This window comes from Nyctibius grandis, chromosome Z (assembly GCF_013368605.1).
Source record: "Nyctibius grandis isolate bNycGra1 chromosome Z, bNycGra1.pri, whole genome shotgun sequence".
Taxonomy (NCBI): Eukaryota; Metazoa; Chordata; class Aves; order Nyctibiiformes; family Nyctibiidae; genus Nyctibius; species Nyctibius grandis.
The window spans coordinates 97,247,594-97,261,248 of NC_090695.1; the positions used below are offsets into that span (position 1 = coordinate 97,247,594).

Consider the following 13,655-nt stretch of genomic DNA (forward strand, 5'->3'; position numbering starts at 1 on the left):
GGGATTAAGTAGCTGCTCGTTTGTGAGACACCAAAATCAAGAGGTGCTCGCCTGGCCCGGGCGTCCCTCGGGAAGGGAGGTGGGGACGCTGGGAGGGCAGGGAGGCAGCGGGCAGCAGGGCTGCCCACCCGAGCACCTGTTTAATGATAAATGCCCTCGTGCCACTAATGAGTTACTGATTGAGTGACTGGGTGAGGCTTTTGCCGAGGATGAGGAAGGAGGCAGAGGAATGATGGAGGGCAATTCCACCGCCGGGTCCTTCGCCCCCTCGCAGCAGTTCAGCGTTGCTGACCTTGTTGTCATAGTGGTTTATTTTTCCCTAAACGTTGCGGTTGGAATATGGGTAAGAGCATTTTCTCTTGTTCACTTTCTGCTTTCTTTTTTGAATACTCTTTTTTTTCTATGGCAAGACTCCTACAGCCTGAAAACGAGGTGGAATTAACCACGGCACCAACCTCTCCCCTGGCCTCCGGTCTGCTGGGCGTAAGCAGATCTCCTGCTTGTCTATTAAAGGGTGTTGAGGCAAATGCCCAGCTTAACAGAAAAAGCCCTTGGCTACCCACTGCTTCAGACAAAGCCTCTCCAAAGCCACGTATTCTGCCTTGCAGAAAAATCGTAGCCAAAGCTGCGCCCTATTAGCCAACCTGTCTGTGCGGGATGGTGGTGGGACGGGCGCATCCTCCGTGCTTCCCCCTCTCGGGGTGTCTCCTTTGCTATTCATGGCTCCAGGTACTCGGGGTGGTGCAGCCACTGTTTCATGTAATTAAGCTGGAGTTGCAGAGCTCCCATTAATTATCCAGAGTCTCCTGTCTCTTGACTTCTTGTCTGGGAGACTTGGTTCTTGGTTTCGTGGTGTCTTGTCTGGGTTTGTACGGAAGGGTGCTCCGTGCTGATCTTTTCTCCTCCCAGTCTTCGTGCAGGGTGAACAGGAACACCGTCAGCGGCTATTTCCTTGCTGGCAGAGACATGGCGTGGTGGCCAGTAAGTAGAGACCTCTGTACCTCGTGTGTCACCTGGGCAGCAGGGACATCCAGCACCATTCCCCCTCCCACCGAATTCCCTCTTCTGCACCCCTGCTTTCGCCACCACCTGCCCACACTTTCTCCCACCCTGTGCACCTCCTTCTGCCAGGATTTGTGTCCTCTGAGCTGCCTTTCCCTTCTCACTGATGAAGGGTGCTGGAGCCCACCCGGCTTGTTGGGTCTCCTCTGAACTTGGAGAGGGGTCATTAGAGTCAAACATCTATCTCCACCGTCCCCGTGGGCTCCAACAAGATGTGGGCATCCCAAGTTTCTTTTTTCCCTCCTCTTACTTCAGTGTGATCTTGACAAACTGGTTGTAGGTCCTTCCCGTGTCTGGCACTGGCTGCTCACACAGGGCCACCTCTGGGCAGGGTGTGTGGCCACCGTGGCAAATGCAGCAACGCGCGGCTCCTCCTCATCCTCCTGAAGACAAGGAAGTCCATCCAAAGCCCACTGGGGATGCCCAGATGAGCTGGATGTGCAGGAGCACTGGTTGCTGGGGCTCACAGCTACCTGGATTCGACTCTGCTCAGAGTTTTTCTTGCAAAACACATCCACGTCCCTCATCACACGTGGTGTATCTTGCCCACACCTTGCTTTTAGAAGCGGCGAGGAGGTCTGCGCTCTGCTGCTCCCATCTAGGCGTTATTTTTGCCATCTCCTCTCCCCGAGCTCTCCCCTCGGGGCTGCGCTGCTGGGGAAGCACCAAAGCTGGTCCACCCCCAGCACCTCCTCTACTCCTCCGCAGATCGGCGCCTCTCTCTTTGCCAGCAGCGAAGGCTCGGGGCTCTTCATCGGGCTGGCCGGGACCGGTGCTGCCGGGGGAATCGCTGTCACCGGCTTCGAGTGGAATGTAAGAGATGTGTTGTGTTATTAAGAAAATGAGTTTCTCGAGCTGTGTCACAGCAGATGGCCCATGTCCCTGCAGCTTCACACAATGTCTCGAAAGGCTTGGGAGGAGTCGTGCAGGGGGTAATTAACGCAACCCTAAGTCAGCTTCTCTGGCTCGTATCTAGTGCACGTACAGGGAGCCTGGAGTCAGCTCAAGCCCCTGTGCTCAGGGAAAAGGACATTTCAGTGCAGAGCTTCCTAGTCCCGCTGGATAGGTCACCCGTTCCCTGCTGCCCCACCTGTTGCTTCCAAAGTCCTTGGGTTCTGCAGCAAAAGTCCAGCATTTGGCTTGCTCGGTGCTCAAGGAGTTAGTGGGAAATGTCTGGTCAGGAACTGGAGGGCTGAGGGGAGTGGGGGTGCCGGGGGGTCTCCACCATGCTCCCCCACCTGCTGTCTGAAGCCATTTGGGGATATAAATGTGCATTTGAGGGTGAGCTGGGGCTGGGTCAGGGGTGGCGGATGGGGTCAAGCGCTGCAGTCAGTGTTGAGCTGCAGCAGGATCAGCGTTTTTTCTGGCTGTGGCATGTTCCTCCTTCCCAACAGGCGACCTACGCTCTGCTGGCACTGGCCTGGGTGTTCGTGCCGGTCTACATCTCATCTGGGGTACGTAGAGCTGCCCTGAGCCTGCTGCGAGGAGAGTGACCCTGGCCAGGTCCCCTGCTCCCCGGGGGGCTGTCACCGCTGTCCTGTGAGAGCCCTAAGCCCTGCTCTGGGCATGCAGCTGTCCCCTCGCCTTCCCTGGGACCAGCCCCAGAGGAGGGGGCGTGGGCAGGGCAGAATTGCTCTCTTTCCTCCTGGCAGATTGTCACGATGCCCGAGTATCTCCAGCGAAGGTTTGGAGGGGAGAGGATCCGCATGTACCTCTCTGGTCTGTCGCTCCTGCTCTCCATCTTCACCAAAATCTCTGTGAGTAGCTCCTGCTCGACTCCACGACTGATTTCCAGCAAGTAAAAGGATATTTTAGGGCTCAAACAACATGTAGCTAAGCTGGGGGAGAGCAGCTGCTGCAGGATGCTCCAGGAGGGAGCAGGAAAGGCGGTGGGAATTGGTGGGCAGATGCCATCTGTGCCACCCCGTGTGTTTGTAGGTAGGTCCAGCAGCGATGCTCGCATCCGGGTGGCCCCGATGGGTGCGTGCCTGGGTGTCAGGATTCCCAAACTCATGGTGCGCTCGCCTTGGAGCAGAGGTTGCAGATGAAATGTGCTCAGAGGCTGGGCTGTGTCGTCTGGGCTCCGGCAGCGATGCTTTCCAGCACTCCCCGAGGGCCCCGGCAGAGCTGGGAACCGAACGGGGAATGCAATCGTTGCTTTAGGGCACAGGGGTTTTCTGAGGAAAAGAAGTCTTGCTGTGCCTGTAAGATGCCCAAGCCTGTTCAGAAAGTACCTGATCTTCAGGGACTTTTCCACAGGGATGTTTTTTCCCCCCGTTTTGGCCTCAATCACAGCTCCCTGCGTGCAGCCCCACTGGGTAACTGCGGGAAGAGTTTATTCGAGGTAAAACAGCCAAAGAGCCTGTGACACCAGGCCCAGGGCAAGCAGGAGAGAGCCAGGCACAGGCAGCCCTGGGGGGCTGGAGACAGCGAGACAGAGACCAGGAGCAAACGGCTCAGAAAGGATCTGGAGGAGAAAACGCGCCGGAGGGAGAAATCCTGCCCCGCTGCCTCCGATGGAGAGGGTGGATCTGACCCGGGCTCTGCTGGGGCTTCTGCGTTTCCCTGGCTAAAAGAAATGTGCTCTTGCATCCGTGTTGTGGTGCTGGTCCGTGGGATCTGTGTGAGTCCCTGATGGTGTTTAAAAGGCAAGGGTGGAAGCTGGGGTAGGATTTCTGGTGGGGTAGTTTGTTCTTGCTGGTTTAATTTTAAGAAAGAAAGTAGTCTGAGGGCTGGTTGTCTTCGAGTCTCTTTCTAGACTGTCACGGACATCCCCCCTTCTCTTACAAAATGGTGCTCTACCACGCCACGGGGACATGCTTGGTCCCTTTGGTTTCCAGTCTCTCCGTGGCTTTGCCCAGAAGGGACGGACATCCTACAAGTTCTTTCTTAGCTTGGGAGACCATTGCGGTGTCACCCCTTGCCTAACACGAGATGAACCTGCAGATGACCTCTGCATACCGCCTGCACCCATGGGAACCTCTGCGGTTCTCCCGGCCCTTCTCAGCACAATCTTGTGTTTGGAGCCTGGTGGACACTCCCAAATGCCTCGTCCTGTGCCTTTTCTCAGCCAGTGCCAGAGTTTCTTTGGTCTGCTGAGTTTTCTCTGATGTCTGAGTCATGCAGGATGCAGCAGAAGAGGAATCAGCCTAATAAGGGGATTATCTTGGCATCTGACTCCATTCACGGTAAATCTCACAAACAATGGCTGTTTCCAGCAGTGGGTTGGGATGAATGTCTGTGGACACGTGGGGCGTTGCCAAACTGGCCCAATGTCCTGTCCCCGGTGGTGACCGCAGCAGGGAGCATGGGAGGAGAGTGTGAAACCTGGGGCAATTAGTCAGTGCTGTTGCCCAGTGGGGGTTTCCTTTTGTCCGCACTGGGGGCTGCCTCAAAGCCTGGGACTAGCTGGGCTTCTCCTGCCTCCTCTCCCTGCAGACACCAGGTTTATGCAGCGATCTCTGCTCCACGTTCTCCTGAGCTGGGACATGGCCTTACTGCTGCTCCCAGGGCTCTTCTTTTGGGGCAGGGGGGATGACAGTCCCCCCTCTCCTGGAAGTTACCCTTTGGTGGACCCCAACCTCCACGTTTCATGGCAGGGTGTGCAGCAGGGCAGCCCGAAGTCCTGCTGAGAGGTGGCATCACCCCTGGCTGGGAACACATGAGGAGTTGCACAGGTGTCCTAGCCTTGGCGAGGAGCCCCTGGAGACTCCTCTGTACCTGGGTAACTTGTTCTACTGAGGCTTTGGCTTCATGAGGTGTTAAATCCAAGCTGTCTCTAAAGCCAGGCTTCGTTGGGAAGGCATTAACGACGTTGGGTAAGAATGCGTTTCCAACTGAAGTCACCGGTGGAGGCAGGGATCTCACTGGATTACCAGGCCTGACTTCAAAGGCTTCTGCTCTCCTTTTACAGTTGAAAGGACTTGTTTTATGAATAGGTCATGCCTGGTTTTAATTAGCTTGTTTTTGTATTTGAGATGTCTTGTTAACAACTCAGTCACATGCGCTTTTATTTTTTCCCACCCTAGCAGAATTACCAGGAAGGGAGGTGGAGATACCTCTGCTTCCTCATAGCAAAGGCTTAGACTCATTTGCAGACGACTGCAAAAATGATTAAGGATTGAGAAAGACAGGAGAAGCGGTTATGAAATATCTTGTCTGGGGCTGAGTCTTCACAGCTGGGCGCTGGGGAAGGGCTGCTGGAGAAGCAGGCAGTCACAGAGGGACGTGACTTTTTGGCAGGTGCTGAGATGCCAAGTGATGGATCCCTCCAAAGGACACTGGGAGCTCCAGAAGACACCAGGGATGCTTGGCTGGCTCTGTGCTGGGAAGGCTCAAAATATTTTGGGTTCCCACTTCAGGTTGTGTTGGGAGGAAATGGCTGAGGGCCTTTTGTTGGGGCTCTTCTGCCTTGCAGTTGAAGCTTGCGCTGCATGAATGGCTTAACTGTCCTCTTGTAGGGCTGCTTGGTGACCTCTCTGGTATCAAGCTGTGGTTGGATTGCATTTGTGGGGAAAAGGCATCTGTTGAAGAGGAGCCACCGGTAGAGGTTTTGGCATGGTTGCCTGTGAGTTGGTTCCTCTTCAGCAGGACATTCCAGGGCTGAATTGCCTCTTGCTGCTGGCGAGGGCTGCCCTGGAGACATGGCCAAGCCCAAGTGCAGCTGAGGACGTGTAGCACCTTCCTTGGGAATGCTAGGCATGACTGTAGTGTAAAGCCTGGTCCAGATGTTGTGGAACAGTCCCTGAATTAGGATCCTCAAGATCATGGTGTAAGCGCTCTTCTGCTTGGTTTGATTTGTGATTTAATCAACGTTATTCCTAATGATGTGGGCTCATCTGCTAGGGAACAGGCTTTTGTGTTGTGCTGAAGCTGGATGTGTGCTCACCTCCTGGGTTTCATGGCTGATGGAGCCCTGCCGGGTGTATGTGCCTTGGTTCTTCCATCGCACGAGTCTACGTGGCCCCTCTCCACCACACAGTGACAGTCCTCAGCTCCTGCGTGGTGAGCTGGCTGGAGCAGTGCTGGGAGGAGGAAGGGCAGAGCTGGGGGAAGGAGGTGTGATATGGGAAGTAACGCCAGTTCTCCATGTTACTAATCCCAAACAACTGCTCCCGCATGACCGGGCAAGACAGCCCTGCTGTTTGGGGGATGGGTTCTGGGAGGTGTGTGAAGAAAGGTGTCAAATCGGAGCTGATGCGTTGGCTGTGGGAAGCTGTCGTGGCTCCGGGCGAGGGTGTGGAGTCAGCTCGTCTTGCCTCTTCCTGCCTCTTCTGGCCCCGCTTCCTTCTCCAAACAAGGATTTTGTGAAGATACCCCAGCCGAGCGCTGGGGGTGTCTGGATGTCAGCTATGGGTGGGAATGTGGTGGTGGCATGGGTACTGCCTGCTGCAGCTGGTCCTTTCCTCCTGTGGCATCACTGCTTTTGTTGGAGGAGGTGTCCCAGCTCCTTCTGAGTCTCTGCTTTACTTAGTCCCACGAGACCATGACCAGACCTCCCTGCGTGGGTCCAGCCCTCGCACGGGTGAGAATCGGTGGTCACTTTTGGGGTGTCAATCATCTCGAGGGAGTTTGGCAGTGGAGTGAGCTGCAGGCCTGCACACAATGCTCCGGGCAGAGGCACGCTCCTGCCTTCCCTGTGGGACATGACATGGGTGCAGGAGATGCTGGGTGGAGGCAGCGTGTTGGACGTGGAGTCTGTCTGTCCTTCCTTGGCCAAGTAGAAACCCCGAGCCTCTTCCAGGGGCTTTGCAGGAGGAGCTGCAAAGGCCAGGGGACATGTTGAAGGATGCATTTGTGCTGGTCCACACTGGGATGCAGGACCCCTAGGCTGCTGCTTCTCGCTTGAGGCCAGAAGCAACCACTGCCACTTGCCCACGCCTTGGTTTCCCCACCTGTGCAAAACCAGGAGGAGATATTTTCCCAGAGATGCTCAACAAAGACGTTGCTTGGCACTGGGGCAAGGCTCAGGAACAGCAGTCCTGGGGTCTTGCGCTCGGTGCTGGGGCTGCCCACTCGTGCTTCTCACTGTGGAGTGACTGTCGAGGTTGAAACACTGCTGTGGCCCCCAGGGAGCAGAGCAGCACCTTGTCCTGCTCCATCAGCAAGCACCTTGAAAAGTCCTTGCCCCTGGGAGAGGGTCCCCTCTTGCCCCCAGCAGCACTTTTAGGCTCGCTGCTACCCTCCTGACCGGTCTGACAGCCCAGACCGTTGAGCTGCAGTTGGGGAAGGGGGGAGCTGGTCCTTGGCAGCCTTCTTGCTGGCAGCACAGGTGCCAGGAGGGTGAATCCTGCCAAGCAGAACGTGAAATACCAGCTACGGCCGCCCCCGTGCATCGGCCCCGCGGGGGCCAGCGGGGTGCAGAAACAGCATGGATGTGCTGGGCTCGGGAGGGGGGGGCTTGGGCTGCCTCCAAGGAGCACGCAAGGGTGCTGGTGTTTTGGTGGAGCATGGCCCCTTGGTTGGTACGAGCTGGCCCATCTCCAGGGCTCCGCAGAAAGCGTGGTGAGATGTCGCCTGCAGAGCAGGGCACTGCCATCGGCGGAGGGAACTGGAGGTACTTGGGGCAGCAAGGAGGTAGCTCAGGTCAGGGTCTGATCCTGTTACAGGGCTGAGTACCTCTAGCTCCCTGCTGTGCTCTCAGAGGCTGCTGTACACACAGTGTTGACCATTTCCCTACCATACCACTCTTGCAAGAGCCCTTGGGTGCTCTCTAGCCAAGTGGACACCACCTTTCCCAGCCCCTGCGTTTCTTCTTCCACGCACAGACAGACCTGTACTCGGGGGCCCTCTTCGTGCAAGTCTGCCTGGGTTGGGACCTTTACCTCTCCACCGTCCTGATGCTGCTGGTCACAGGGCTCTACACCATTGCAGGTACGTTGCTCAGCGTCTGCTGGCTTCCATCTTTCTACTTTGGTAGAACTACACCACTCACACTCCTGCTTTTATTGTATTTATGGGTTTTTTTTTTTTGCTCCCAGAAGGTCTTTGGGGATTTGTACTAATGGGGTTCATATTCCCTGCCCTATCCAGCCAGTATCTGAGCATCTTTCTTGAGCGTCAGCTCAGGCAATGATCCAATGCATGAGCTCTCCTTTGTCGTTACTTTCCATTTGTAATAACTCCTCCTCCATCCCGTAGTTAAATGCTTTCTTGTGTGTGTACCTATTTGTAACAGCAGTAATCACGGCTTCTCCTATTACGGGATCATTACTTGTGGGATCTCCAACCTGAGAGCCCTTAACCCACCTCATTTCCCTCCCACTTGCCCTGCCTGCAATGCAACTTGCTGCCCTCCCTCTGCAAAGCTTTCGGGAATATTTCTTACTCGTCACGGGACCAGTTATTTTTGTGCAGGGTCAATCCATACAGTTCTTTTGTGATCCAGAGGTGATGAGGGTTTGGAGCTGGAGTTGGAAATTGGGGGTTCCTGACTTGCAGTCCCACTCTTGGACTGTGGGACCACGTATCCCCACCAGCCATTGAGGTTATTGTTTTGGGTAGTGCCGGTGGAGATGCCGGGCAGTAAATTCTCCCTCGCTATCTTGTCCCAGCCATCAAAACAGGAACCAGTTTAAGTATATCTGAAACATGGTGGATTTTGCAAGACTTTGGTTTTAAGTAAATCCCATCTCAGGTTTTTTCCTGCCCACAAGGCTTGTTGTGAAGTAAGGCACTTCGGCGTGAGCTCAGGCAGAGGGTGTGATCGCTGCGTCACCCTCATCCTGAGAACGTCCCTCCGTGCCCCAGGCATGGCCAGGGAGGGTGCAGCCCTGAATTCCCGGGCTGTGGGTTGGTGCTTGGGGTTGAAACTGGTTCAATTTTTGACCCATTTTCTCCAGCCCCGCTACTTTTTAATGCTTTTGATCGTGTGCTGAGTAATTGCTTTTGGTCTAGGTAAGTAGGTCCTGGGTGTGCAACAGGTCCGGAGGGAGAGCTTGGGATGGAGAGGGAGAGATGCTGCTGGCTGGATGGCCAAGGGGGACCTGGCTATGTGTCAGGTGCTGGAAAAATAAAACCATAGGGCTGGGAGGAGAGCTGAGGGGTGTTCGAAGGGGAGACCTGGTGTGATGTTAGGGAGAGGTGGGATGAATGATGAGACCAACGTCCTGATGTGGTCTGCTTGCTGGAGCACCTAAAGAGCTGGGGCTGGGGCTGGCCGGTGTCCTTCCGACTGTGTGAGGATGTAGGGCAGCATCCCTCCCGTCCCACCATCCCTCGGCTCCCCTGCCCTGCCCCAGGTGGGATCGCAGCCCCCGCAGCTGTCGGCTGCTCCCCCCACCCCATCTGCAGGGCACCCGCCGAGGAGCTGTTCCCCCTTCACGCTTCTGCTGCAGCCCCCCATCACCACAGTGTCAGCAGGACCAGATTGGTGACAGCCACGTCCCCGTGAGCAGCTTTATTGGGACTTTGCGACCGAGCCCGAAGCCGGCGGCGCTCCCAACGCTGTGCCTTGCTCTCGTGCAGGGGGGCTGGCGGCCGTCATCTACACGGACACGCTCCAGACGCTCATCATGGTCCTCGGAGCCATCATGCTGGCGGTGAAAGGTAAGAGCTGGGACAGCACAGATCCCCCTCCCATGGGGATCTTCTCTCCCAACTCACGTGGTCTCAGAAATAAATAAAAAGACTCAGTCTGAGCAGTTTGGTGGCCAAGATGCCCAGCAGGACTTCGGTCCATAGCAATCGCCTAAAGAAAGTCTGTGGTCCTGTGTCCTCTCTGCTACTGTGCTTCCACTGCGTGCCATTCCTCCAGCTGGAGATGCCATGAAGCATCCCCCTGGTCCTATGCACAGGGCCATCCCCAGCACTGGTGACCTTCCCGTGGTCATCACTGCTCTGCATGTTTGCCTCTAGCCCACACGCTCCAAGAGATTGACCAAGGGTTTGACAGCGAAGCAGCAATTCCTTTTCATGTTTTGCTCGGGAAAACTTGCAGCAGCGTTGTGGTGGGGTCTTCAGAAAGGATCCTACCACATGGGGATGTGCATGGCAGAAGGTGGTTCTAGGACGAGGCACCACTGCAGGGGATTGCCTGGGGATGCAGAGCATGGTGCCGTGCCTTCCTCCTGGCTGGAGCGAGCATGGTTCATCACCAGCCCCTTCTGAGCGCTCAGCACTGTTGTGTCTCCTCACATTTAGCCGCAGAGCACCCTTGCGAGGCTGGGAGCTTTCATCAGCCTTGTTCTGCCATCGGGGCTCTTGGCCCCGAGGAGTAGGAGGCAAAAAGTCAGGTCCCAGCTTCAAAGGCAGGTGTTTAACTACAGAGGACAATTTCCAGAGGCGCTCCTGAGATGATTTCCACCATCTCCTGGAGAAGTCTGCTTAGGCTGGTGGGTAGGAAAGGCTTTGACCCAATGCTCTGCTGTGGGGCTGGGAGCAGAGCTCTGTCCCGCAGCTGCTCCCCTGGGCAGAAGCAGAGCTTGCTCCTGGGTGAGCCCTGGATGCAGCAAGATATATTTACAAAAAACAAATGAAAGGACAGATACTTCCCGGAGAAGCAGCAATAACACCAAATACCCCAGCAGAAGCGAGGAGCTGTGCCGGGCAGAGGAGCACGTTGCCCCTCCAAGCAGATCTGAGCGGTGGCCACAGCCTTTGCGTTAGACGAGATGCTCGGACATTGCTGATTGTTGTCTGAGGCTGCGGGTGGCCACGGGGCTCTCCAAGGCTTGTGCCTGGTGAGCTTGGCTGGGTGGAGCAATGCAGAGCTGGAGCAGGAGGGCAGGCAGGCAAAGCCTGGAAAATCCCCTCCGGTGAGCGCAGAGCCCAGCGTGTTTTGTCTTTGCCAACCTGCAGAGCGTGGCTCAGTGTGTGCAGGGAGGTGAGGGTTCTTGGAGAGGGGCTGATCCTGGGGAGCCGAAAGATGAGCTGCTGGTCACACAGATTTTTTTCCTTGGGTCTCAGGAGACCTGAGGACCTGGAGGCTGGTGTGCCTCGGGGGTGCTCGGTTTTCTCCAGTTCTTGTCAAGCTCCTCTAATAAAGGAGACTCTCCATGTTTTACCTTGTTCGTATCTTCAGACCGTGCCAGCCGCAGCAGTGATGCCAACGCTCACCTGCTATGATGCGAAGGGAGGCTGTAGTGAAGTGGGAGTCGGCCTCTTCTCCCAGGCAACCAGCGATAGGACAAGAGGACACAGCCTCAAGCTTCCCCAGGGGAGGTTCAGGTTGGACATGAGGAAGCATTTCTTCTCAGCAAGGGTCATTAGCCATTGGAAGGGGCTGCCCAGGGAGGTGGTGGAGTCACCATCTCTGGAGGTGTTTAAGAAAAGCCTGGACATGGCCCTTAGTGCCCTGGTCTAGTTGCCATGGTGGTGTCAGGGCAATGGTTGGACTCGATGATCCCAGAGGGCTCTTCCAGCCTGATTGGTTCTGTGATTCTGTGACCGCTCCAGGTCTGCTCTGCCCGGACCATTGCCCCCCCGTGCTGCTGCTGAAGGGTTGCAGAAGCATGTTGCTTGGCTCCGAGGTTGTGTCTCCCAAGGGAGAGCAGGAGAGTTACGCAAATCCTCTCGGGTACGATGCTGGGCAGAGCAGTCTCGAGTGGGACAACAAGCGGGTGCAGACGAGGGGCTGTAGACAAATCACCTCACTTAACAGAGAGCTCGGTGGCGGTGCTGGCAGTGGCTCTGCTCAGCTCCGGCATCCCAGATAAGAGAGACCGTGCCATCCTGCACCCCACTTGGTGCTCACCATGGGGACGTTCATCCTGGTGGAGCCCATGGGCTGCAGCCCAGCGTCTACAGGCTGAGCTCCTGCTGCCCTGAGGTGTTTTTACCCCTCTCTTCCATCTCAGCAGACGTAGGTGTTGTGACTTGCTGGCAAACCCCTTTGGGAAGGGAGCAGGCCCGCACCCCCGGGCATGATCTCTGCTTTCAGCGTTCGCCCTGTGCCTCTGGAGAGCCTTTGTTGGTGCCCAACGCCCATGCAGAGCTGGGAGTAGCCGGCGCCTGGATAAACCAAGCGCTGGAGGGGGGCCAGGGCTGCTGCTTGCACAAGAGCAGGAGCAGTTCACAAATGCTGACTCCCCGTGAAATACGGGGGGTTGGTTTGCAAAGGGGGGGGGCACGGCGGGTGATGCCCCTTTGCAGACTCCCCAAAAGCCCCAGGTCAGGGGGATGCCCTGGGATGGGGACAGGGCTGCAGGTCGGTAATGGCGATGGCAGCGCTGCAGGGAGAGGGTTGTCCTTGGGCCGGAGGGGACAACGGAGCAGGACGGGTGTCTTGGAAATTGGGATTTGCTCAAGCTGGCACTCGGTGGTGATTCTGTTGTCCAGCACCTGATGCCTGAGGGGTTTGCTCTCTGTGTAAAGCCAGCAGCACCTGTGGGCACGATACTGCACGAGGGCAACTTCTCAGGAGCACGTTCCCACCCTGTTTTGCTTAGAGTCTCCCCTTCATGAGACCCATGGAGGCCCCAGAGCCTCCTCTCTTCTCCCGAGCATCAGCAGCTGCTGTGGGTATGGGGGTGCCAACGCACCTCCCTGCTTATCTCCACCGCGGCCGCTGCGTGGGTGGCTGCAGCACGCAGGGGGAGCGGGGCCGGTGCCTCCCATCCCTCCCTCCTCTGAAAAGCAATACCTCTGGCTCTAAAATTGTCCTGCCAGGGGTATTGGGGGAGCTGCAAGGAGCGTTCAGCCCAGGAGCGGGGAGGCGGTGGGGGGCCAGGGCAGAGCTGGGGGCTGGCTGGCAGCCGTGGTGCGGGCGGGAGGAGCACCAAGGCAGCTGCCAAGGGCTCGGGGGCTCATGGCACGTACTCCTCAGTGGGGCTCAGGCTGAGGCCCAGACCTTGGATCCCATTTCCTAGGAAAAATACAGTGAAGAGGGACTTTTTTCTTTTTTTTCTTTTTTTTTTTTTCCTTTCCCACTGGTTGCTGGAGGTTTGGGGATGGAGCCATGGGGGGGGAAACGCTCAGAGGGGTAGAAAACTTTTGGGTGGAGACTTGTGCCAAGGCACCTTGAGCTGTAGTAGATCAAGTCAAAGGCTACCTAATCTTGCATTTTAATAGTCCTAAGTGAGTTTCCCCTGCTCTGGGACCGTGGAGTTTTAACAAACAGGTTGTTTTTACAGTACGAGGTCAAACAAGGTGGGTCCCTTGAGGGGCCTTTGTCCCAGAACACGGGTCACCCTCCAAAGGGAGAGTGCACTGTAATGGGACCTGCTGTGCAAAATGTTAATAGAAGAGTCTCTTAAATAACTAGAAGAAAACACGACCGCGACCAAGCCCTCCCTCTCTGGGCAGTGCTTCTGAGTTAACGAGTTGGCAAGTGTTTTGCCAGCTGATCTCAGAGGCCACTGGGTTTTGCTCGACTCTAACCAGCCTCCCCCAATGATGCTTTCCAGCTTTTAATGAGATCGGAGGTTACCCCAACCTGGAAGAGGCCTATTTGAAAGCCGTGCCGTCCAAGATTGTTCCCAACACTACCTGCCACCTGCCCAGAGCAGATGCCATGCACCTCTTCCGAGACCCAGTCTCTGGAGATCTGCCCTGGACTGGGATGACTTTCGGGCTGTCTATCATGGCCACGTGGTACTGGTGCACCGACCAGGTAAATGTAAACAAGAATCCCCTGCCCCATGTAACACGGCGTT

General features: G+C 56.2%; 1 protein-coding gene across 3 annotated transcripts in view; it reads left to right on the forward strand.

Moving 5' to 3' along the window:
* Positions 1-229: 229 nt before the first annotated feature.
* SLC5A10 (solute carrier family 5 member 10) overlaps positions 230-13,655 on the forward strand; it is a 39,002-nt gene continuing 25,576 nt past the window's right edge. Inside the window, exons 1-8 of one of the 3 annotated variants that reach the window (XM_068422168.1) lie at positions 230-343; positions 910-981; positions 1,771-1,875; positions 2,457-2,516; positions 2,715-2,819; positions 7,830-7,935; positions 9,529-9,609; positions 13,407-13,612. In XM_068422168.1, the coding sequence (XP_068278269.1) occupies positions 230-343; positions 910-981; positions 1,771-1,875; positions 2,457-2,516; positions 2,715-2,819; positions 7,830-7,935; positions 9,529-9,609; positions 13,407-13,612 (849 nt within the window). The remainder of the gene's footprint in view (positions 344-909; positions 982-1,770; positions 1,876-2,456; positions 2,517-2,714; positions 2,820-7,829; positions 7,936-9,528; positions 9,610-13,406; positions 13,613-13,655) is intronic. The other 2 variants (XM_068422169.1, XM_068422170.1) reach the window with 2 other exon arrangements.